The sequence below is a fragment of the Sorex araneus genome, chromosome 1 (assembly GCF_027595985.1).
Source record: "Sorex araneus isolate mSorAra2 chromosome 1, mSorAra2.pri, whole genome shotgun sequence".
NCBI lineage: Eukaryota > Metazoa > Chordata > Mammalia > Eulipotyphla > Soricidae > Sorex > Sorex araneus.
In genome coordinates this window covers 382,203,707-382,228,819 of record NC_073302.1, presented here as the reverse complement: position 1 = coordinate 382,228,819, position 25,113 = coordinate 382,203,707, and the positions used below count along the sequence as shown (strand labels likewise).

The following is a 25,113-nucleotide window of genomic DNA, read 5'->3' as shown; positions in this document are numbered from 1 at the left end:
ATTATCCTTACAGTTGGCTGCCAATTGGGCTGTTTGGTTGAATGTGAGTTCCTAGAGATGCGGTACTGCTCAGCCCTGCAGTGCTGACACTAGGGTCACCCTAGGAGTGCTTTGGGACTTCCAGAGCTACCCCTCGCACAGCTTGAGGTGCCATGTGGCTCTGAAATTTAAACCAGTGCCTTGTATGCTTTCTGATCCTATACTATCTCCCCTGATCCCGATTTTGTAAACTTTCCTTATATACGGGAGAGGAGTGCAAAGAGACAGTACAGGAACTAAGATTCTTGCTTTACATGTAGTCAACCCTGGTTCAATCCCTGGTACTCCATGTGATCCCTGAATACTCCTAGGAGCTAACCCTGAGCACAGAGCCAGGAGTAGTAAGCCCTGAGCACTTCTCTGTGTGGCCCCCAGACCAAAACAAACAAAAATCTTTCTTATTTTGCCACTCATAATACGTTAGAAGTAAATGAAATTATAAGTAGTCCTGCTCAATTAAATACCAAATTAATGGAGTTGTTCCAAGATGTGTTCAGATAATCCATTGAGGATAAATTCTTTAATAGAAACATTGAGTAATTTTAGAGAAAATAAAAACATAGTTCTGTTCCTGGGCTTGGCAATTAATAAAAGAAAGGATAAACATAAAAATCTATACCTGTGGAAAAAATGTTTCTCTTTTAAGTCGAAGTGATTTTTCAAGCAGTTTGTTAATTCATTGAAAGGGTGTTTATTGAGTGTCTGCTCCATGCCTGGTACAGTGCTTGGCATAAGGAATACAGTGTTAAAAGAACCTCCTATTTTAGAAGGTGTGTTGTTGGGAGCACTGACCTCTCCTTCAGGAACTATGGAATTTTGAAGATAGTGTATGCTTGATGTCTTCACACCTAACTATTGTGGGATTTGAAAAGAAAAAAATGTCAAAGATAAACGACATCAGTTAAGCTAGCAAGATGCATATCTTTTCTCTCTGCAGAATCAATTATGGGATTAGTATTAGTGGAACATGAATTTAAAAGAATTGCCATGTCGTTTGCTTTCTGTGTGAACTGAGTATAATTACCATTGGTCCTATTGATTGGTGGTTCTTCTTCCAGCCTTTGGATATACCAGACGGTCGGAGAGCTCCACTCCCTGCTCACTACCGGAGCAGCAGCACGCGCAGCATTGATACCCAGACCCCCTCCGTCCAGGAGCGCAGCAGTAGCTGCAGCAGTCATTCCCCCTGTATCTCTCCCTTTTGTCCCCCGGAATCCCATGATGGTAGCCCTTGCTCAACAGAAGATTTACTCTATGATCGTGATAAAGGTGAGAATGAAGTCATCCACTTAGTTGGTTATTGGGCCGTGTTCATGATACTTTCTTTGTCTTAAATCAACCATTACATCACTTTTTGTTGTTGTTGTTCTTCTTGTTGAGTGGTGGGATCAGAAAGGATTGGTTGATTAATCTAGGTTTGTTTGTTCATTGGTTTCACATACCCCCTTTGTGACTCTCAGAAACATCTTCCATAAATTTGTCAGAGAAGCACAGCGCATGGTTCTAACAGCTTCAGAAAGCAATAAAATGGAGTGTATACTACAATCACATAACTCACAGGTTTTTCCTTTGGTATTTTTAAGAGCTAATGATGGATCTGGTAGGGTGTATATTTCCTGTGGCTAAAATTAGATTTAATGATTTATTCCGAGGGAAATGATTTCCAAAAATTATTTTGAAGGAATCACAGTAATTTAACATAAATTGGCATCAGATAACTGCATTATGTAAGTAGCTGAATTATGAACTAACACAAGGGAGAGAGGAGAACTTCTGGCATTTTGTGTTGCCTTATTAGCCTTAGTCTCTCCATGCTCTCTTGTCCCTGTGTCAGGTACCTGGCTACGACTGCTTACTCTGTTCTTTCAATTTATGGTTTCCTTAGACCTAGATGCAGAAGGTAACACGGGCTGTCCATATTCCATCTTTCTAATTGCTTTCAAAGATACACTGAAGTTACTGTTCCTCATCATACTAAAGTATATGATAGGCAACAGCAATATAAAAGCATAAAAGTTACTTTATAGAATCAAATAGATTTTTCTCCTGATTTGAACCCCTTAACTGAACTTTGAGGAATTAGTACCTAAGAAATATCCAGATCTTAGATCTTAGCCAACATTTTGGCAGTGTTGAGACTCTGTTGGTGAAACTTGGCTCAGGTATTTGGGCCTATAGGTTCAGTGCTTAGGCCCAGTGATGTGGTGCTGCTTAGGATGGACAGTGCTTGAGTATGAAGGCTACATCTTGCTTTTAGTATCTCATGATGCTGAGATGAAATGAACTCTATCTTATGCTTGCCAAGAATGCACCTCATTCCTTTGAGCTGTCCCTAACCCCAGCTCAGTAATTTTTTATGTGTCTACACATCCATAAAACCACTGCCTAAATCAACATGAAGAATATTTGTAGCATCCCCAAATGTTCTGTCAGCCGCCTTCCCATCAGTACCTTCGCCTTTCAACCAGGAACTGACTACCATTCTGATTCCCAACGCCATAGTTAATCCTGTTACTGAAGTTAATTTTACTGAAATGAGATGGTATTATATCATTTTGTGTTTGGTTCTTAAATGGAAGCTATTTTGGACTTTACTCTCTACTTTTAAAAAAAAAATCCTAATTTAGGTGACTTGGTTACAGTAGTGTTAAATATCATGTTTTTAATGTAAATAGTTAAGTCCCTACACCTCTATAATTCTCAAGATCCTCCACAACTGTCCTTAGGTTACTTCTAATCTACTTCTCCCTCTCCTACCCACCCACTCATACTTCCGTTGCTTGGTAATCAGAATTTTATAATCCAAAGCCTAGGATTGTAAACATTCTTTGTCATTGTTTGATAGTATCTATTCCCTTCTTTTGTTAATCTGTGTACCACAGAGTAAGATCATCTTGTATTTGTCCTCCCTGCCTCTAATTTTGCTTAACACGATACTTCCAGCTCTATCTAAATTGCAGTAAACTGCAAGATGTCTTCACTTCTCACAGTATTCAATTGTGTATACATACCACAAGGTCTTCGTCCATTCGTCTGTCATTGGACATTTGGTTTCTTTCTATATCTGGCTTGTGTACCAAGTGCTGCTGTGAACATAGGTGTGTATCTTTTCAAGTTAATGTTTTCTTATCCACTGTTTTTTTCCTGTGGGTGGTTCTTAACAGTTTTCCTCTTTCATCCTTGCCTTATTGAAAGTCTTCCCTTTATCCATTAAGGGTATATTGAGACAAAAGGACCTTACACATCTCCTTGGGAAGTGGAAAGTCTCCAAATGACATAATGTTATGGGGTTAAGGGATTCTCATTTTTGTAAAGTTTTTGTATGTTTATGTGATGCTAGGGATTGAACCAAGGGCCTCCCCCACATACAAGGCAAGGATTCTGGTTTTATGAATGTGTACATATCTACTCTGCCATGAAGCTGTTATCTCCAGCCCCCCAATGAAACTGATTGCTTCCTCACAACATCTTTACTGTGGCTGTTTCCACAGTAAAATAAAGAGATACACCTTGTTTTTATAAGAGCAAGAGGGCTCAGTTTGAAGATAAATGAAGATATTAAATAACATTAATTTCATTTAGAGAGATATAGGTGATGAATTGCTGTCTGATTTGAAAACTTTTACTATTATGTAGGAACTAACAATTCAGGTTGACTACTACGTATTAGCACTCGCAATTTGGTAAAAATTAAGAGTGAAAATAATGGCAGTAATAAGACCAAGCAATTAATTCTGGAATTTTATTTTCTTCCCTCTGTGATTAATACTGAGGCTGAGAGATGTTGAACCAAAAGGGAAGTGAATTAAGATGAAGATGATAGATGAGTTCCATTCTGGTTAACTGGTTGTGGAATTGCCTTCAGGGCCCACAAATGAAGATTTTTAAATGAGGCACATTAATATGTGGTATTTGCAGTTCAAATAATGTTCTTACTCTGATCCCAAATTTAAGACAGTATATGTTTCTTAATATCTCTTTTCCCCTGAATATTTTTAATCTTTCTACCATGAGAAGGAACAGTGATGTCAAAATTCCTGCAGGGACTTTTGCAGAAAAAAATTAAGAGCAGCACTGGTTTTGACCCAAGAAATGAATTTGAGTTCTGTTAAGTTTTGAACGTAAAATTTGTATTTTACATCATGGAGTCAATAAATAGTAACTGTAGCAATAGATATAATAGTTTTTAATTTCCCCACTGCTTTCAGAAACAAAAAACTACTTTTTCTTCAGCTTAGCCAAAGATCTTCCTCTTTGGCCTAATTTCTGTCGATCATCTAATGACATCTTTTTTTTCCAGCTTTATTGAAATATTACGTTAAGTTTAATGTGTGCAATATGATATAGTACATGTAAATGCTGTGAATGTTTATCATATAAGGTTAACATTTTCAATCTCACATACTTGCCGTTTTCAGTATTGCTGTTATGAGAACACAAGTTCTGCTCTCATAGTGACTATCAGGTAGAGTGTAACTGCGGTCACAATGCTGTAACTTAGATCCACAGCACTCATTCATTTTTCTAACCGAAAGAGGGCATAACCAGTATCTCCCCATTTCCACAGTCCCTGGAGATCACCATCCTTACTCTCTGTTTCTATTAATTTGATATTTTTATGATTCTGCATATAGGGGAAATCTTTTTGGCTCTGACTTACTTCATATAACATGCTCTCCAGTTCATCCATGTTGTTACAGATGGCAGGATTTCATAATTTTTTATGACTGAATATATTGCGTCTCTGTGTGTGTCATTATAATATCGAGTGGAAAATATCCAGTCATTATTGAACTAAACACCATTATTACAAGGCATTGGTTACTTTATGTCTTTTTCCTTAAAGTTGCAATTTAGTCAGTGATTTTCATGTCTTGGGTTTTGTGAACGGTGCTGCACTGAGCATGGGAATGCATATATCTCTTTGAGATAGTGTGATAACAAGAACTATTTTTTTTAAGATTTTGGGCTATATCCAGCGAGGTTAAGAGTTACTCTACTAGCTCTGCACTCAGAAATTACTCCTGTGGTGCTCAGGTGACCATATGGGAAGCCAGAACTCTAACCTAGCTCCTGTGCTATTCCTTTAGCCTGATAGTGTGATAATCTGAAATATGACCAGTTGTTGGCAATATAGGCTTTTTCCTTAAACGCTGTCGTTTTGGGAGCATATTTTCCTTTGTAATGTTTTATTTTTCCAACCAGCCGGTCCACCTGCATAGCAAGAATATCTTTTGTCTGTTACTGTTTTCCTTATTTTGAAATGTAAAATGAAAATAGAGGTCCAAATTATCTCTGAGGCCAACAGATTGGTACTTGATAGTTAAAAATATTAGTAAAATAGGCTAATAATACTCATGTCATATTACTATTGGAGTTGAAGTTGTGACAAAGTGTTTAGCACAACCATTTATACATTGTTAACATTTAGTAAATGGTGTGTTATGGCTAATAGTTATGTTTTCTCAAGTCAGGTTGTTTTAATAATACATATTAAAATATAGAAGAATATACTTCTCTACATTCTCGTGAATTGGTAACCTTCCATAGTCACACCTTGGAAGAATAGGAAAAGATAGAATGAAATGAAATATTTGGAGGTAGGAGGTCAGTTACGAGCGAGGTGGTCAGGCAAGTATGGTCCCGTACTCTCCCTGAGCAATGACTTTTTATACAAACTATACAAAAAGAATATATTCCTAAAAGTAACTTCAAAGCATTTACAAATCTAATCATGTTTTATTTTTACTTTTCATTTTTAGTTTTTCAATCGTGCTAATGTGACCACATCCTTCCCACTGCGGGCAAACCTCCCTTGCTAACCTCAATTCTGTTGTCAGAGTCCAAGAGCTGGTTTTTATTCATTGTTATCCATTCCCTTTATTTTTTATAAACCATGTATAAGTGAAATATCATCCAGTATTTTTCCTTCTCCCTCAGATTTATTTAGCGGACATTACGCCTTCTAGCTCCATCCATGCAGTACCAAAAGATACAATTTCATCTTTCAAAGTGAGCGGGAATTGATTTTGTCTATTGATAGAACCTAAACCAGAGGACAGTAACACCAACAGTAAATGAGGTGTCCTGTATTTTTCACCACATTTCTTCCAGCACTGATTCTTCCATGCTTTTTGATATAAACCATTCTCATTGTCATTTTGACAGGCTTTTTTCTTTTGGCCTTAAAGAGGGGATAGATACCTGGTGATACTTGGAATGCCCAGGGGTCTTTTCATGAATTCTCTGCCAGGCATCAATGCAAGGGCTGGAGGATGCAGGGCTTCTTGGGTCCTGAGGTGCCTGTGATGACTCAGGCCACCCTGCTGATACTTGGGGCCTCCAAGGCGACACCAGAGAATGTTTGGGGCAACCTATTAATATATGTGGTGCCCGGGGTGACCACCTACAAGGCAAGTGCATATTGCCCCTTAATTTGCATTTTTTTAAATCTGTTTAAAAATTTTGAAGGCCTTAGAATAATTCAATTATCTTAAAATTTTCTATAAGAGTACCTCAATTGGATATTAAACACCCTGGTATGAGTTCTAACATAATGATTCTATATTAGCCTTGAGGAGTCACTCTGTGGTTAATTTGATTCTCTGGAAAAATGTGTGATCTCTTACAATATGAAATTTCTAGGGCTCAAATCAACTACCATCTTTGCCAACAGAAATCTGACATCTGTATTTTTATTTTATATGTATAAATATGTATACATAAACTCGTATTTTAGGTTCAAAAGTTGAGTTTATACTTCTTACTTATTTAAAAAAATGTTTTCTACCTTATGTCAGGTGTTCTGCTAGAAAGTGGAGAAAAAGATACATGAATTGTGATCTGCCTTTAAAGAATTTATAGCCTAATAGGGATTAAGAGGATGAGAACAATACTTTATACAAGTATGCTCAGAAACTAATACTAGTACAAAGGATTGTCAGTTTTACTGTTTCTGAAACCTAAATGTTATTTCTAACTATAGAATAGTTTTACTCTTTATGATTAGAGAAAAAATATAATTAAAATTAGAATATGCTTAATTTTAAAGATGCTATAATAATTTTGCATTTTTCACAATAAAGCGTATATTGGTCTGTTTCTATTTCCAGTAAGAAAGCGATGGAGACTAAAGATTTCTAACAGGTTTGCATCATTAAGTATGAAAACAATTGATACTATAATTTTACAGTCTATTACGATTGACTTGGAACTTGTTTCAGAAGGAAAAAAAATTGTTCTGTTCTACTTTGGCTGCTTCAGAGACACTTAGGCACCTGGTAGGTGTGCAGTGCAGGGATAGGGAATAGCCATTGTCCAGAGGTTCTGTTGAGAGATGCTGGTGAGCCAATAACTTTTCTGCTGTACCCATTAGTTACATACTGTTCTTTCCCTGACTTGGTTAACATTTTTTCATGTCTGTTCTAACCTACTTTGGGACTGGAAAGATGCATCGATGGGATGATTGCTGTGTATGTGGAAAGCCTGAGTTCTCTTCTTATCACCAAGTGGTCCCCACCAAGTACTGCCTTGAACCACCCTTAAGTCCAGAGACAGGAGTAGCCCCTTGCACTGTTGGGTGTGATCCAAAAACAAAAGGAAAGAAAGAAAGAAAAGGAAATGAACATTAATCTCTTCTTCTTCATGAATTTTATATAATTTGATAACTATAGAATAATTTTAGTTTATCAGCATATTGTTTTTTCCTATGGCTATTTTAGTCACAATGCCAAGATAAAAATATTCCATAGATTAAGCTCCAGTTGTTAAGAGACTGTTTTCAGGTTTGGGCTTTTTCCTTCTGTGTCTTTCTCAGTGATCTAATCACTGAAGGGAGTCTGATCATGTATAGAGTTGCCAGGCTAACCCAAGAACAGACCAGTTTCTATGTTATGGTCTGGGTGGAGAGCCCAGGGTTAGGAGTATTTCTTATTTTGGCGTCATCTTAATATATCCATAGGGTTAGACCAAATTATTCCACATTATCGTGCATGCCTAAATGAAACAAACGTTTTTTTATATAATGTGAATGGCAGTATCACTAATATTAGTTCTTTTAGGAACTCTACCAGTGTTACTTAATGGTAGCCAAACACACCACAAAATCTTGACCCCAATCTGTCATTTATATTGATCTTTGGCACAGTTCATTTAGGCACTTGTTATAAAATCCTTCAATTTTGCACGATATTGTGGAAACATTGATTATTCTAATTATGTAGTTAACAATAACCATTCTAGCAGTAGTCTGAGTCCATAAATTGGTTACTTGGAACTTACTCTATTTTATCTTAGAATAATGCATGTCATGTGGATGGAGTTTCTTAAGTCGACGTCATATTAGTCTGCTTAACTCGTGCCATTCTTTAACTCATAAATATTAATATTTTAAACTTTGGCTGTTAAAACTGAGCAGCAGCCCTTAGTCCCAAGAGTGGGAAAAAAGAAAGAAAATAAAAGAAATGTTTATCTTCTCTTTGCAGAATGTAGGACTAACCCTTTGTAGACCTTTAGCCGAGACTCTCTTTGATAGCTTTTTCCTTTCTGCATATATTTCAGCTGTTTATTCTCTGCATGATAACGTTGCATATTCTTTCTAACAGCCCCAACTTGAAAATCACTACATTTGAGCTTTAATATGTTCCTCTATCAAAATGTTTTCTCCACATGGTTTCTGGGATGTTTGCTGTCCTAGGAGAACCTCTTGGTGGTGAAATTACAAAGAGCTTAGGGATACTTCACCAACATGGAGTTGTGTGTAAATTAAAACTAGCTGTTCTATAATTAAATACTTAAAGTCATCTTCTCTCCTTTTCTTTCAAAATAACTATAAAGTTACATTTATTCTCATTGTCTCTCAATACATAAAAGAATCCATAAATGCTTTCTCCTACCAATATTTTAGAAAATGTTCAAACTTGTACTAATGGCAGATGCTCTGCTAGCTCTCTCTGAGGATGTTATTATTCATAATTCAAAACTAATTAATACAATTCATACTAGCAGTTTTAAATCTGGAAGCAGATCAGAATTTATTAACATGCCAGCATGTACACACACACACACACACACACACACATTTAATCTCTTATCTCTGTACTGGAATAATGGTGCTAATGGAGTTCTACTCAGAAGAGACTACTTTGGCATTCCTTTTTAAAACCTTTTTCACGGCAGGTTCATTATTTTTAAGGTTTATATTTATAGCTTTGTTGAAAATGGTGGTGTCCTTTTAGTTGTTTAATTGTGTTAGGTTTTTGAATAGCCAGGAAGAATGTTTGAATGTCCACTCCTCCGTATCCCTCTCTCTCCCACACACATACATAAAGAGAATAAACAAAGAGTAACCAAATTAAGAGAAACTAATTTAGTGATGGGCCCAAGTTGGAAAAGAAACTATGGAGTTCACATTTTTTCTATTCGTATTAGGGCAAAGGGAGTAACCTTGCTAAAACCTGTCTGATTTTCCACTTTAATTATGCCTGTGGAGAAAACACAGTATCAGCTAAGCCTACTTGAAAAGGGGGCTCTGTTAAACTATTTCCCTCTTCTTTTTTCCCTCTAAGGAGAGAGATGTATAGAGTCCACTCTTTCCACTGTATCTCCTTGTGAAACTAACTGAAGGCAGACTCAGTGAATGTTTAATTGGAAGGAACTTAATCATCTGGTAACCTTCTCCTAACTTTAGTTAAAATAGATCAAAACTTAGGTAGATACTGTAACACTAATGAACTGTGACTCTGGAGTTGCCAGGTTAAATTCTGGCTCTGCCACTTACCAGTTATATGTCCCTGAGGCAGTTGCTTAATTTCTCTGTATTTCAGTGTACTTGCCTGTAAATTAGGTATAATAATAGCATCTGCCTCCTAGTACCATGAGGATAATTCTAAGTATTTATGTAATATTTGTAAACCTTTGTTATCGCTCAGTATTCTTTCCACAAACTTGCAAGGACATTGCATTATTTTTTTAAATAGGGAATATCAGGCTTGGAGAAATGAAGTGACTTTCCTAAATTCTGTGGAGTCTAGATAACAACAAAGATCTTCTACAGGAACATCAGGCTACTTCATTGTTTCAGTTGATTGGTTTGCGAACTATCCCTCAATTAAGTGATTTGCTTTCATTTTTAATCATCTTGTCAGACAGATTCAGAGAGACTTGAATTAGGTTAATAATGAATCTGGTAGGGCATATTTGAAAGACATCAGGATGTTGTTCTAAATTATGATTATGTTTGGAGAATAAGCATTGTACCAATTATAAATACACAAAAGAAAGGAGCAATTCTAATATATTTCTTTCATCAGCAACTGTAATAAGTTATTCATTTAGTTTATGTGATTAAAATTTTAAAGACTGCCACAGATGACAAATATTTAATGGGCCTAACATTTGAAATATAAGTTGACTCTTGATTATTCAAAATGGAGGTAACATTCACCAGTACAGGGTGGGGGATGGGCCTCATAGTGCTGGAGATGAAATCAGGGTCTAGTTAAGTGCAAGGCTTGTGCTCTGCTACTTGAGCCACACCTCCAGCCCTCAGAACACAGTCTTACAAAGCAAAGTTTTTAAAAAGTGTACCGAAGGTCATGATGTCATTTCTTCTTTGTAAGGAGTCCTCTGTCCATCTAGGAGAGCCCGGCAAGCTACTGAGTGTGTCCCGCCTGCAAGGCAGAGCCTGGCAAGCTAGCGTGGTATTCAATATTCCAAAAATAGTAATAACAAGTCTCACAATGGAGATGTTACTGGTGCCCTCTTGAGCAAAAATCGATGAAGGAGTTCTTAGCTGTTGCTGATATCTGGTTTTATTAAAAGTTCTATACCATTTTCACTAGGGATTCACTTTGAAATTTTAGAGAAAACATAGAGCCTGTTCTTAAGAACTCATTGTTCTCCTTATTCATAATCTAGCATTGGAGTTTACTTAAAATCAAGGCTTTTATTAGTTAGTAATGCTATTGGTTCCAAGAGTTTGTTGCCAAGAAATACTCTACAGTCATGTTTTTCTCATGATTTCAATAGTAAAACTACAATACAGCCTATAACTCCATTTCCTAAATAAAAGGAAGTAATTTTAATACCATAGTAGCAGTTCTGTTTATTGGTCTACTAATAGTAAATTACATCTTTAAACTTAGCTCTATTGGCTAATTTGTAATCATACTTTTAGTTTGTCATTGAGTATAGTTGATTAAACTCAGTGCTCACTTTCCTAGCCGTTTACTCTGTAGAGTGAATAAGACTTACATTCAACTATTTACTGTTTCACATACTATAGTGATATTTTCTTTTAGAGCAGTTTGTAGATAGAATCTGCATACTTTAGGCAATTGGCTTTAATTTCAAAATGATAGATTTCTGTTTACCAAAGGATGCCAGCTCTAGCTGGCAGAGTTCATGCTAGGCAATCAAAGACCGGGGATTTTAGTACTCCAAATATTACTCTGCTTTCCCTCAGAAACAAAATTTCTAGGGGATTCTAATTTAATGAGTCAAGGGATCCTTCCAGGCATATGCTTTTGTTTTTTATTTTAGTGAAACTCCCAAAGGCTTTGTTTTGTTTTGTTTTTTATGGTTTTGAGGCCACACCTTGCAGTGCAAGAGAATCCCCTAGAAATGAGGTCTAGACATTGGCATTTATTAGGATTTTTAAAACATCTTCTGTGAAACCTTATACAAGAACAGAATTAAGAGCCACTGCTCTATAATTGTTTGCTTTAGAATTAACTTATTTTGGTAAAGGAATCTGATAGTAGGAAATAAAGCATACTTAAATGGCTCAGGGCTAGAGTAGAACTAATCAAAGGTTTTTTTGCCTACTTAACCACATAAACGAATCAATACATGGTTTTTTGTACTGGAACTGTGGAGTATACAACTTAATAAAAATGTTATTTATTTTGTGAAAGCTTAGCAAATCCTTAAACTATATTTAAAAAAAACGTGTTTTTTAATGGTACTGTTTCTATATGGAATACCGATCTTTAAAACTTTTCTATTATTTTGTTTTAATTCACTACCATGTGTTTAAAAATATTTGATGAGTTACTTGTATTTTAGTAGTAAAAATAAGTATGATATGCTACTTAATAATAGCTGATAAAATGTTTCCATACTCTTGATTTCAGATTTGGGTGATTTTAAAATAAATCAATAAAAATAGTGAGATGTATTCATATAGTGAGATCATGTTTCTTGATAGAATTCAATTTTATTGAGATGGGCTGTGCTGTTGTTAGAAACATTCACATTTCACTTGGATTGTTTTATCCTACTGTGAGATAAAAGAATGTGAGAATTTATCATGCTGTGAATAAAAGGAATTGAACTAAGATAACCATGAGATTTTTATCTTGAATGATCTGAGCAGGCATGCACACTTCACACTTGTTTTGTTCTTACACAAAAATAAGTTTATTAAGTTTAGCATCAAGTTCTAAATGACTGCATTAGGAATCTAAGTCTGGAATGAATATAATAGCTGGTTCCTACAATTATGTTTAAAGCATGTCATTTAATAAAGCGAAAATATGTTTTGGTGTTATGTTGATAGTGTGTTCCTTTATGTTGTTAGATGAATTTTAAGAATTACATAATTTTAGCACTATGAGTAGCAATTTATTAGTGAATTAGAGAATTCAGAGAGGTATTTGTGTCAGAGATCCCACAACTACACAACTATTGGAAGAACTGGAGCTGTAGACAAGGTGTCTCCATTCCCTTTTCCTCTTTATAGTCCCTCTGATTCCATACTTAGCCTGATTATTTTTTTAACCTGAATTTGGCAAATCTATAAAAGAAAATTAGTACTGAATAATATAGATTATTAAGGAGGATATAGTCATTCAGGCTATCCAACTCATATGTAAGTTTTTTTAATCCAGGGAAGTTCCTTAAAACTGCCAATGAAGTTGTGAGAAAAAAATCACGTGGTAGGCTTGGTGATGTAGTAAGACAGAGGGTTCAGAACACCGTTAACTGTTCAGTGAAAGTAAGATGGGCCCTGACTCCTGGCATGGCTGCATCCCCATTGCTGGCATTAACAGCATTAGAATGATGATTCTGATTCTGCAGGACCCAGAGGCTGTGTTATTGCCAGCAGTACTCTCCATGGAGGCATTAATACCATAGCAACTTTTTCTTGTGTCTCCTCAGCCCGGTTGTTTGTTTGGATAGTAAAGTAAGGTCAAGCTCTATCTTTAGTGTGAACAAAATTTAGCAATGAACATTGAGCTCATTGCTTTAGTCTCACCAGTTTCTTGTTTTGTTTTGCTTTGGTTTTGTTTTTTATCATGGACCATGTTTTTCATCGGTACTAGAGTTTATTAAACATGTCCCCGTGTGACCACTCTGAGTCCAAAAATTTTTTTCACAGCCCTGTAAATGTAGTATATAAAATGAACTTTTTGCTCTTACAGTAGGAAACCACAAAGAAAATGTGAAAACGAATTTTCTAAAAGTGATGTGATCCCATATGAGCTTGAGAGCTCTGATTTAAGTTAGAACTCCCTGCCACTCTATTGTTTTTCAAACCCTGCCAGAAGCGATCCCTAAGCACAGAGCCAGGAGTAAACCCTGAGCACTGTCAGATATGTCCTCACCCGTCCCACATACACCCCAAAAACATTAGAATGTAGACTAGCATCAATAAAAAGCATCAAACTCAAACTCTAGTCAGAATATGATCCTTAAAGAAGCAATCTTATTCTTCTACTTTCCTCTCATTTGTTTAATAATAGGATAAACATTGAATCTAAGAAAAACCTTAAAATCTGGATGATATTTAGAAGAAACTAAATTTAATTCTAAGTCTTAGTACCTTATGGGAGACTAAGTGTATCAGTAGGTGCATGCATAACATCAGTGGTGGAGAAACTGTGGTTTTCTAGGTTTCCTGGTAGTGTGGCCCTATTATTTTGTGGCATTGGTTTTGCAGCCAGAGATGTGGCCATATCCAATATAAGTATACATTTGCATTTCTAAGACTAACATAGTTGTTCTTTGAATCATTCCCCAATACTCTGTGCAGTGTAAGTATGCCTCAAGGGTCTACTTTCTAAGCATGTATTAGGCTTCATTAACGTTAATGAAAAAAATTCGTAATACTCAGATTCTGAATGCTGGACTGTGTTCTGCATCCTAAACTAAAGCAGCTTACCAAAATCATGACAAACATAATTATGGTACTAATGCTGACTTTTAGAGTATCTGAAAAGAACATCTTAGTGTAGATATTATGCTTATAAAAACGTAGATCATAGCTATCAGATTGGTTTGCATTGAGTCAGAATTTGTTTAAACGGGTCCATTGTGTTTCAGTAGACAGGTTATGTACTTTACTAGTTGGGATCTTATAAAAGTAATGACACATTTTGGTGGATTTGAACTTCAAAAATATGCTGCCAGATAGGAAAGGGAGAAATTTCATATAGGTTTTTTGACATTTCATGAATAGACAATTTTCTTTTTGAGCAGAGATAAGAAGAAACATTCAGTAGAGATGCTTTTAGATTGCTCATCTTTCAAAAGCAAATACATAAATTGTGCTGCAAAAGTTCTTTTATATAGACATTGTAAATGCAAAATTTGGAGCAATTACCTTTTCTTATGACACGCCAAGGGAAAAATGATACTGTGTGTTAGAAACCTCTTTTTTTCCCCTATATGCATGTTATTTTTGGTGTTAGAAAGGCTAAGAACTTTTGTAATGATTATTCCATTACTAAAACTTTTAATTAAATTGGTTGAAGAGGAAGGAAATATAGAGAACCTTGTATATTATTATCAGCTTTTGTAGTTCTTTTGCATGACTTGTACATATTACCCCACTCATTTACATCTTTTAAGTACATAATAATGTATTTGTTTTCAGGATTACAGCTCTTTATTCAAAATGCAGTTTTTCTGGACCAAAATATTCCCCTTTTATGTCCTGTGGTATGGCAGATTACTGTTGCATCGAAGCTTTTATTTACAAGAAATGTACTACACAAAGTTGTCAGAAAATAGCTTTGCAATAAAGGAAGCTCTGTGGTGAAAACAAAGGGACAGAGTGGATAAATTGTGCAAAGGCTGCTTGCTTCGAAATCAAGTTTAATTTAAAAGAGCTTTCAATCACTAGTTAATATAACTGCTTTAAATTTACAGACAGTGGGAGTAGCTCACCGTTACCCAAGTATGCTTCATCTCCCAAACCAAACAACAGCTACATGTTCAAACGGGAGCCCCCAGAGGGATGTGAGCGAGTGAAGGTCTTTGAGGAAATGGCGTAAGTAATGTCTTTTCTATCAGCTGGGATCTGCAAAGCTATAAAGCTTTTACCGAGACCAGTTGATTACAGATGAATCAACTACTCTATCCAGCCAGCTGATGATGTGTTTCAGAAGCAATTATGAAAAGAAAATCGAACAGGCAAAGAGAGTTTATTAAAGGATCAGAAGAGGCTGTTTACTGGAGATTGTGTAAACCAACACAAAGAAACTTGGAAATTCATCCTTACTACTTAAAAGCTTTATTTTAATCAGTGAGCATTTTCCTTTTAAAAACTAGTAGATGGCTAACAGAAAGAAACTCCGCAGCATAGGTAACCATGTATGGCTAGACTAATGACTGTGATTCTGCAAGCCACAGGGAAGAATCTCCTTCCCTGCAACCTGCCTGGCATGCATAGTCATTGAATTTCACCTTCTTGTTCACAGAATCTATTTTTTTGAAAATTTTAATTTGTGTAATTAGAAATGAAAGGAGAATGAGGTTCATGCTGTAAATACTTGGCAAAATATCTCGGAACAAGACTGTGGCGCTTGAATTCACTCATCTCTTTGTCCCAGTGCAGGGGCCTGTGGTGGCTCCCGTAGTCTTGAAACTCAAAGGGGACAGACATTGATCTTGCAGGAGTTGGTGGCTTAGTTCCCTGCAGTGTGAGGAGAGGAAGGACTTTGAACCCTGCACATCAGGTTGACTGGGTCTTTGAGAAACTGCTGAAACTAACACCCCCCCACCATGTGCCACCTTTGTTCGTAGATAATGTTCATAGAAGTATGCATGTAGAAATACAGAAAATAACGGAAATAATATGTGGAGTTATGCCTATTCCAGTAATATTTTTCCTAACATAAAAAGTCATTCTTCTGATATAATGGGGATTTCCCCCCCCCAACTTTCCTAAATGGTCAAAAGCAAAACCACTGATTGCTAAACAAAATTTGCCCAGTTCTTTGGAAAACCCTCTTGGGTCAGATACTCCACCGGTGCTGTGTCCGTCAGTAGTCTGTCAGCTGACTTGTGCTATGGAAGATGTTTACTTCTTTGTGTACACTTACCTCATCCCCTGCCATTCACATTTTAGCTGTGTTAAGGCACTCTCAATGAACTCAGGAAGTGTTTGATGTTTCATTGATTATAAATCAATTTTGTTTTATGGTTTTAGGTCTCGCCAGCCTATCTCAGCCCCTCTCTTTTCATGTCCTGACAAAAACAAGGTTAATTTCATCCCAACCGGATCAGCTTTCTGTCCTGTAAAACTCCTAGGTCCTCTCTTACCCGCCTCTGACCTGATGCTCAAGAACTCGCCTAACCCAGGCCAGAGCTCAACTCTGGCCACCCTGAACGTTGAGCAGCTCTCCTCCCGGGTTTCCTTTACGTCTCTCTCTGATGACACCAGCACAGTGGCAGCCTCAGACGCCTCTGTCCAGCAGCCATCCCCGCAGCAGCAGCTCCTGCAGGAATTACAGGGTGAAGAACATATCTCCGCTCAGAGCTACGTGATGATCTAAACCAGCTGGGGGAGATGGCCTCGACGCCGCGTCCCGTGGATTAGGAGCTAGGTCTCAGACATCTCTCTGCATGGAGTGACAAATTTTCTGACCACCACCACCACCACTCACAAAATACTTATCAGCATCGTAAAGTATCCTTGAACGTGGATCTTGGCAGGGACGGACCTCCAATTCAGTTTTTTGGCTTTCTTGGTTTTTTGTGTGTGGAAAGCAGTAATGCTTACAAAATGTGTGCGTCGTTCAGCATTTTAAATGGAGACTATGCATTTCATAGTATGTCGGACTGATTAGTACTATGTCCTGTGTTTTATTCCAAATTCTTCAGTATAAATAAGCTCTATATCAAAATGTTGCCTGTCGAAATAGATGATGTCTTGCTGTGTTTTGTCCTATGGAAAATACTGTACTTCAGGATTATGTTTACAATTGATCCAGGTGTTTGTTTCTAACTTCTGTACTACATACAATGCAAAAAAAAAAACCCACACATATGGCCACAACAGTTGCACAGTGCCCACCCTATGGCCTAGCTTCAGGTACTTCAATTGAAGTCTAAACTCAGGTAACTTGGAATGTATATCATATTGGGATATTAAATATTTCACAGATTAAAAAGCTAAAGAGGGAACATCACTCTTTTGTCTTTCCTTCATTTACACATTTCCCTTTCCTCATAACATTCCACATTTTTAGAATAAGAAGTGCGTTCAACCCTAGGAGAACGATAATCCTGGACATGTGTGAACATGAGGAGAACCAGCAAATCTGTGGTGTCTTGAGATTACTTTTGTCATATGATTATAAGCAGAAAGATGAATGCAGTCGCTGTTTCTATATGTATAAATGTGGCTTTTTTAAAGTTCAGGTGTTGCTCAATTCATGACTGTTATAATGTTGCAAAAAATACCCAGGACTATTATGTACAGACACATTCCACTTTTTTATGATGGAATTTACAGACAAGAATGATTGTGTTTGATTTCAGAGCAAGTGAGCAGGATGGATGAAATTTTTGATTTTTATTGATCATCAGGGTCATGAAATGCTACTGTTTTATCTAAGTAAATGCCTATTAAAGCTTAGTTTCTCTTTAGGGAATTCTTTAATTTTTGGACTAAGAAAGGACATGTTTCAGTCATTGTTTTCGTCCAGCAGTTGAGGTATATGAGTTGCATTCACTAAGACTGTGAACTGTGTAAGTAAGAAGGTTATTTGGTGACATATAAAAGATTGAAGCTGTCTCAGTTAAGCCTCTCAGAATAATTTCATGAAAAGTTCTGTTAGTATTTTGAATGACTAGATTAGAGCATAAACCAAGACAGATAGCCTTAAACTTGCAGGCTCAACCTCATTTCTCTGCAAAGCATGAAGAAGAATGCTCCCAGAGAGTTCTGATGGCCCTTAGAAGTCTGACTTGCAGACATTGTTTTCTGCCGCACAAAGAGTATCCAAAAGTAGAGGGAGGCTTTGCATTTTTATACCATTGGTTTTCGTTTACTGTATCCTAGAGTTGTTTCATCTGCACCTAAAGTGTGTGGCACAGTTTTCTTAAGAATTAGGGGAATAAGGTGCCTACAGTTACAGGAACGTTTCAGTTCCCTTCAGTCATTCCTGAGTTTTTATTTTCTAAGGAGGCTAAAGATGGAAGGGGTGTTAAAGAAGAAAGCAACACCATTGTTTTTTTTTAAAAAAAAAAACAGTATATATGTATATGTTTGTGTGTATGTATTCTGTGTATTATTTTGTGACGATCCCAATTATCTTCTTTCCACCAAAGTTTGCCGTAATATTCTCTCGTGAAGGTGCATTCTGGCTCCTTTAAATTAGTCAGTGTTATGTTGTAGGAGACTGTCATGGAAAAGAACTCAGTTTACTTTTGCCATTGTCACAGGGGAACCTTTTAAAACAATCTTTTCAATAGCAGACACCTTTAACCCTAATAATCTCAGGCCTTGATGAAAATACTATATTTTGTAGATTATGGTTAAAGGGAAAAATTATTAGTTCTGTAAGATAAATATGAGCTCCATTAACTTCTGATAGCTGGTTTAGCATTATATAATGTGTTGATCTTATGCTCTGCTTTTGTCCAAATAAGATGCAATAGTATCAATATGAATTTCTGAAAGATGAACTGAATATGTTTTTGGTGATGAAATCTAATGTATATTTATAGTGGTGTGCTTTTATTTTCTCATGAGAAACTAAATATTGTGTTGTACATTTGTCCTTAGCATATATTAAAGTTCTGAACCAAATGTATTAAAGCTTATGCTTTGCCATGTAAATTTCCCAGAAGTTGTTGAGCTCAAATGTATCCTACATCCAGCTGTAGAAATTTGTCAGAAGTTGTTTAAATTTTGTATATAGTTGTACTGTTTAATTCTAGCCACTGCACTGAACAGTATTCGAGTTACTATACAATATGGCTTTACACAAGAAAACGTGTGGCTTTTGTTTTGTATTTTTTCAGTATAGAAGTTCCTGTGTCTTATTTAAATAAAGTTATTAGTAAAACTGGACTAGTTCACGTTTTTGGAAAGACTGGGGTTGTTAGCATATTACCCAACAGAGATGAATTCAGCTCAGGGCAATGGCAGTATTCAATGCTCACTGGGTTTGGGGGGCTGTAGGGAGTACAACTGGATCAGGTTTCCACAACCTGGTTTCCTCTTGACATTAAATTTACACACTTTTCCATCACAAGGTAAGAAGCACGATGTCTAAAGTTCCAAGTCTTTGTACTGCTCCCAGCTATGAACACCTTAAATAGAGAAAACATTGTCCACATATCATACCTAAGAATTACTTGTGGAAATAAGTTCTTTGAGGTAATGAAACACCTCAAAGGAAGTTGCATATTTCTTACAAAGAAAACTTTAGCAAATATTAAAAAAATGTTTTCCTCTATGTTCAGATTCAGCCTAAGAAGGCAAAAAAGCCTGACAGAATAAAGTAGTGTTGGTGTAATGGCCAGCTACTCAGAAAAGGTCGTGATAAGCTCAATGGTAATCTGAAAGCAAAAGCAAAACTACTGAGAAGTAACTAGCAAGAAGGATCGTTTCCAACACCCATCTTAACAAAAAATAAGAGATTGGTGAAGTTTGACCTTTAAGTTGTGCTTTGAGTTGAAAAGTAAAATATAACTTTTATGGTGAGATTACTTCTTGGGGATGAGAGGAAATTACCTCTTAAATGAGTTACCTCTTTAACTCATTTAAGAGGGAATTTAAACCTTTATGGCAAGTGAAGAAAATGTAGAATTCACAGTTCAGTTTCTGCTTGACTCAGTCGTATGAGCTTAATATGAGCAGCGCTGAGAAATAAAGCTATGTTTACAAAATGAAACCTGAAGAAACAAAGGGGTGTGGATGGAAATTAGGTCTAAAAACACATGCTTACTGTGCTAGGCAGACGGAAGCACTTGATGTGTATGAAGGTTATATATGGTAAAAACACACCTACACACTGTAAGGCCCATGGTAGTTCTAAAATTCCTTTATCTTTCTACATTTCTATTTAAAAGCAGCTTCTGTCTTTTACCCCACTCTTGTTATTTTTCTGTTTTTACTCACTGCTATAATGAACTCAAGTCTCTTTGGAATGTCAGTTTTGTGAAGATGGATTCTTTCATTCACACCTTGAAACAAAATCAATGCTATAGCCTAGCTCCAATTTCCAATAGTCTAAAGGACAGTCCTCTTAGACATCTTATCTCAGCTCAACTCAGTGACTAAATTGAATGAAGATATTTATCTGCTCAGCTGTTGAAACAAATCAGCTTTCCTCCTTTGTACTCCTTTTCTTCCTATTTCTCAGAATACCTAGACTATAATTCTATGTCTTAGAGTTTTCTTCACCCAAATAATATTTACCTTTCTGTCTTATTATCTCCCCAACAAATTTCAAGTTGCAGAGGCATAATGGTGGCAGGTCAGACAGCCATGCCACATGGATGAATTTCTTTTAAAATATCCTGCTGACATTATTTACAATAGCCAGAATCTGGAAAAAAGCCCGTGTCCAAGAAGAGATGACTGGCTAAAGAAACTTTGATACATCTACACAGTGGAATACTATGCAGCTGTTAGAAAAGTTGAAGTCATGAAGTTGGCATGTATGTGGGTCAACATGGAAAGTATGGTGTTAATGAATCAGAAAAAGTGGGACAGACATAGAAAGATTGCACTCATTTGTGGAATATATAGTAACAGAATGGGAGACCAACACCCAAGAATAGTAGAGATAAGTCCCAAGAAAATTACTCCACAGCTTAGAAGCTGGCCTCACATACTAGGCGAAAAGGCAGCTCAGAGAAGGGACCACCAAGTAAAGGGTGCTAGGAGGGCCCACTCGGGATGGGAGGTGCATGCTGAAAGTAGACTATAGACCGAACACGATGGCCACTTATTTATTTATTTATTTATTTATTGCTTTTCGGGTCACACCCAGTGATGCACAGGGGTTATTCCTGGCTTTGCACTCAGGAATTACTCCTGGCGGTGCTGGGGGACCATATGGGATGCTGGGAATCGAACTGGGTTGGCGGCGTGCAAGGCAAACGCCCTACCCGCTGTGCTATCACTCCAGCCCCCACATGATGGCCACTTAATACCTCTGTTGCAAACCACAACACCCAAAAGGAAAGAGCAAAAGGGAATGCCCTGCCACAGAGGTGGGGTAGACGGGGTGGAGGTGGTGAGAGGGATGCTGGATGGTGGTAGATAATGGGCACTGGTGGAGGGATGGATACTCGATCAATGTATGACTGAAACGCAAGCACAAAAGTTTGTCAGTCTATAACTGTACTTCACAGTGATTCATTAATATATTTTTTTAATCCTACTGGCAAGGAAGCAGTAAGTTTGCTAGGCTTCCAATAACCTCTAAAACTAGAGACTACGGCTGAGATAGAGAAGGGAACACCCAGTAGAGAATGTTGGGAGGACCCACTCGGGTTGAAAGCTGCATGCCGAAAGTAGACTATAGACCGAACATGATGGCCACTCAATACCTCTATTGCAAACTACAACAAATGGGAATGTCCTGCAGAGGCAGGGTGAGGATGGTGGGAGGGATACTGGGAACACTGGTGGAGAAGAATGGGCACTGGTGGAGGGATGTAAACAAAATGCAAACATGAAAATTCATAAGTTTGTAACTGTACCTCATGGTGATTCACTAATAAAAATTTAAAAAAATAAACCTAGAGACTAGGGGTCAAGTAGAGACTAGGGACCAACCAATTACTGCTCTTGAACCAAATTATCCCCATGCTTAATTTTGTCAAGTTTGCTGAAAGCTACATCCCTTATGTGTTTTGCAGATGGATATTTTGTGTTACAGTGGTAGCGTTAAGTAGTTGCAAGGAGTATGGCCCACAGTGCCTAGAATATTTATTATCTGTTCCTTTATTTGTAAAAACTATTTGCTGACTCTTCAGGAGACCATAGAACAGACCAGAATGGAAGACTAACACCCAAGAATAGTAGAGATAAGTACCAGAAGGATTACTCCACAGCTTAGAAGCCAGCCTCACATACTGGGGGAAAAGACAGCTCAGATAGAGAAGGGACCACCAAGTAAAGGGTGCTAGGAGAGCCCACTCAGGATGGGAGATATGTGCTGAAAGTAGACTATAGACCGAATGGGTAAGTTGGATCAGTCATGCTTGTTTTCGAAATATGCTCCCAAGAACCATCAGTTTTGACCTCAGGGGCACAATTTCATCTTTTTTGATTTTTTAAAATTCAGGTACTAGAGATTATAGTTATTCATGATTGGGTTATGGGCATCCTGTGTTCCAATACCAATCTCTTCACCAGTGTCCAATTTAACTGCACTCAGTTTCCCTCCCACTCACCAGTTTACAATACTCTTACTGATCAGTAATACTGTTACTGATGGGGTTTCATGCATAATAACTTGACCACCTTTCAGCACCCTCTCTATGGTTGGCCACTTTTCATACTCTTTGTTTCTATTGCTTTGGACATTTGTTATTCCCCTACTTTGTTTCATTATATTACACATATGAGAGAGATCATTCTGTGTTGAGCTCTCTCCCTCTAACCACTCAGCATGATAATCTCTGATCCATCCACATAGCAACAAATTACATGACTTTATCTTTCCTTATAGCCAAATAATACTCCATCGAGTATCTGTACCATAGTTTCTTTATCTTGTCATCTATTCTTGGGGTCTTGGGTTGTTTCCAGACTTGGGTTATAATGGATAGCAATTTTATCGTTCCAGTAGCAGACTAGTATTCATTGAGTATTTTGAGTTATGCTGATTGAAACCAGGAGGTAGAAAACAATTATATTGTTTGACTTATATGTGGAATATGGCTCAGTCAAATGAAGAAACATACCAATAAAATATTCCCTAACTGAGTGAAAACTGGCAGTTAACCAGAGGAAATGGCATGGGGCTGGGGGAAAGGGTAGAGGGTATGTTGGTGAAGGGGGCGGATGTGATGAGTTTTATAAACATATAGAGGTATAAAAATGAATTCCTGAAATTCTAGAATATGGTAAGCCAACAATCTGTAAAAAACATAATTCAGAAAAATATAGGTCCACAAATGTTTAGATCAGCCTCCCTTTAAGCAGTGGAGCTTTGACTTGCTGTTCAAGCCCATGTTCTCTCTTAAACACATATCTTGCTTGCTTGTCTCTATACTTCCTTGCTTGCATATTTCCATTCTGGAGTAGCCTGTGTTCTTTCTTGAACAAACGCTTCTCCCTTTCTTTATAAATAAGTTTCAATAAAAACTAACTTGCTTCAAACGAAATAGAAGAGGGAGAGCTTCGTTTTTCTCCCCCTTCAGTACAGACTGGACTTGCTTCTCGCCTCAGCGTCCACTTCCGACATGAGGTAATCAAGTGCTTTCTCTCTCTCGGCGTATGCTTTTCTCAGCTCCCTTGCTAAGGGGGAACACATACTTGTGAGGATATCAAAGCAATCTACTTCGAGACCCACAAGGCAAGGAGCTGAGTCACACTCTGCCAGCTAGCAAGGAAGGCAAGGAGCTGCCAGCAACCATGTGAGAGAGATTGCTGCAGCTCTGAGACAGAATAATAGCCAGGGCACTCAGGAATCTCTTTTGGCTTCCCTGACCTTCAGAAATGGTGAGATACTGTTTAAGGTAATAAACTTGGAGGTTATTTGTTATCAAGGGTTAAAGCTAACAAGGGTTAGACCACAAAGTAAGGCCCCTGCTCTCCTCCACTCACAAATATACCCACAACTGCCACCAGCCTCACCTAGAATCTTGCCACAAGGTTCCATCCTCCCAATCCAAAACTCCTTTTTCAAGAAGACACATCTCTTGTGTATCCCTTTGTATGTCCTTTCGGACTTGGTTCAAGGCAAAGATTTCTCACTAAAAATAAAATGAAAAATATGGGGGGTGGGGCAGGTGGTTGGGACCACACCCAGCTGTGCTCAGTTTACTCCTACTCCATGCTCTGGGATCACACCTGGCTCATGGGGGCATACAGGGTAGTGGGAACAAAGCCAGCAAGTGCCTTACCCCTGTAACTATTGCCTAATCACAGAAAATTTTATTTGAACACTTCACCGTGTGCCCAGAAGTTAAACTGTGTAATATTAACCTGCCTTACCTAAGACAGTCCAGTGGTCCAATTGTGGGTGGGGGTGGGGACAGTGAGGATTTAATCCTTGCAGGAAAGCATTCCCTGCAGAAAAGATGCAAGGGATGAAATGAGTGGTCTAATGTTTTTATTGCTATTTTTTTCAATTGGGTGGTCTACTTTTAACAGTGGCAAAGCAGAGCAGAATCTCAAAATGAGAAGTATTTTCCTCCTCAAATGCCTTCTTTTTCCTTTTAATTAATAGAAAGCTGGCGACTGAATTCTTAAGTTGCCTATTCCATTCTATTGGCATTCGCATCTCTCAAGGACAGGGAAAAATCATTTTTCTGAAGGTTCCAGATCAGTTCAGTGATGGGCCCTTTCATTCAAAATAGCCATTTTCTTAACCCCAGGAATTTGAACAATTAGATCGTGTTTCCTCCCAAAGATGTTTTTGATAACAAGGAATGGGTCCCCTTACACACTACAAATTCTACTCAAGTCTTGGCATCCGTTTTAAGCATGACTTTAATGACATTCCTTTCGCCAGAGTTGGGTACGGGCCTGCGGGCCATGGATGTTATTTCAAACCACTGTCTGGAAGCAGGCAGGATGAAAGGTGGAAGTAAGGACCTGCCAAGAGGGAGAAGGGTTCGTGTCGGAAAGTCAAACCTTTTCTCAGGTTTTTG

At 37.4% G+C, this 25,113-nt stretch overlaps 1 protein-coding gene across 3 annotated transcripts in view; it reads left to right on the top strand.

Annotated features, from left to right (window-relative positions):
* The window catches only part of GLCCI1 (glucocorticoid induced 1), a 95,015-nt gene extending 75,670 nt beyond the window's left edge, over positions 1 to 19,345 (top strand). For 2 of the 3 annotated variants that reach the window (XM_055137131.1, XM_055137123.1), the window contains exons 6-8: positions 1,098 to 1,308; positions 15,193 to 15,313; positions 16,475 to 19,345. In XM_055137131.1, the coding sequence (XP_054993106.1) occupies positions 1,098 to 1,308; positions 15,193 to 15,313; positions 16,475 to 16,820 (678 nt within the window). In that variant the 3' untranslated portion in view covers positions 16,821 to 19,345. The remainder of the gene's footprint in view (positions 1 to 1,097; positions 1,309 to 15,192; positions 15,314 to 16,474) is intronic. The other variant, XM_055137136.1, reaches the window with a different exon arrangement.
* The last annotated feature ends 5,768 nt before the right edge of the window (positions 19,346 to 25,113 follow it).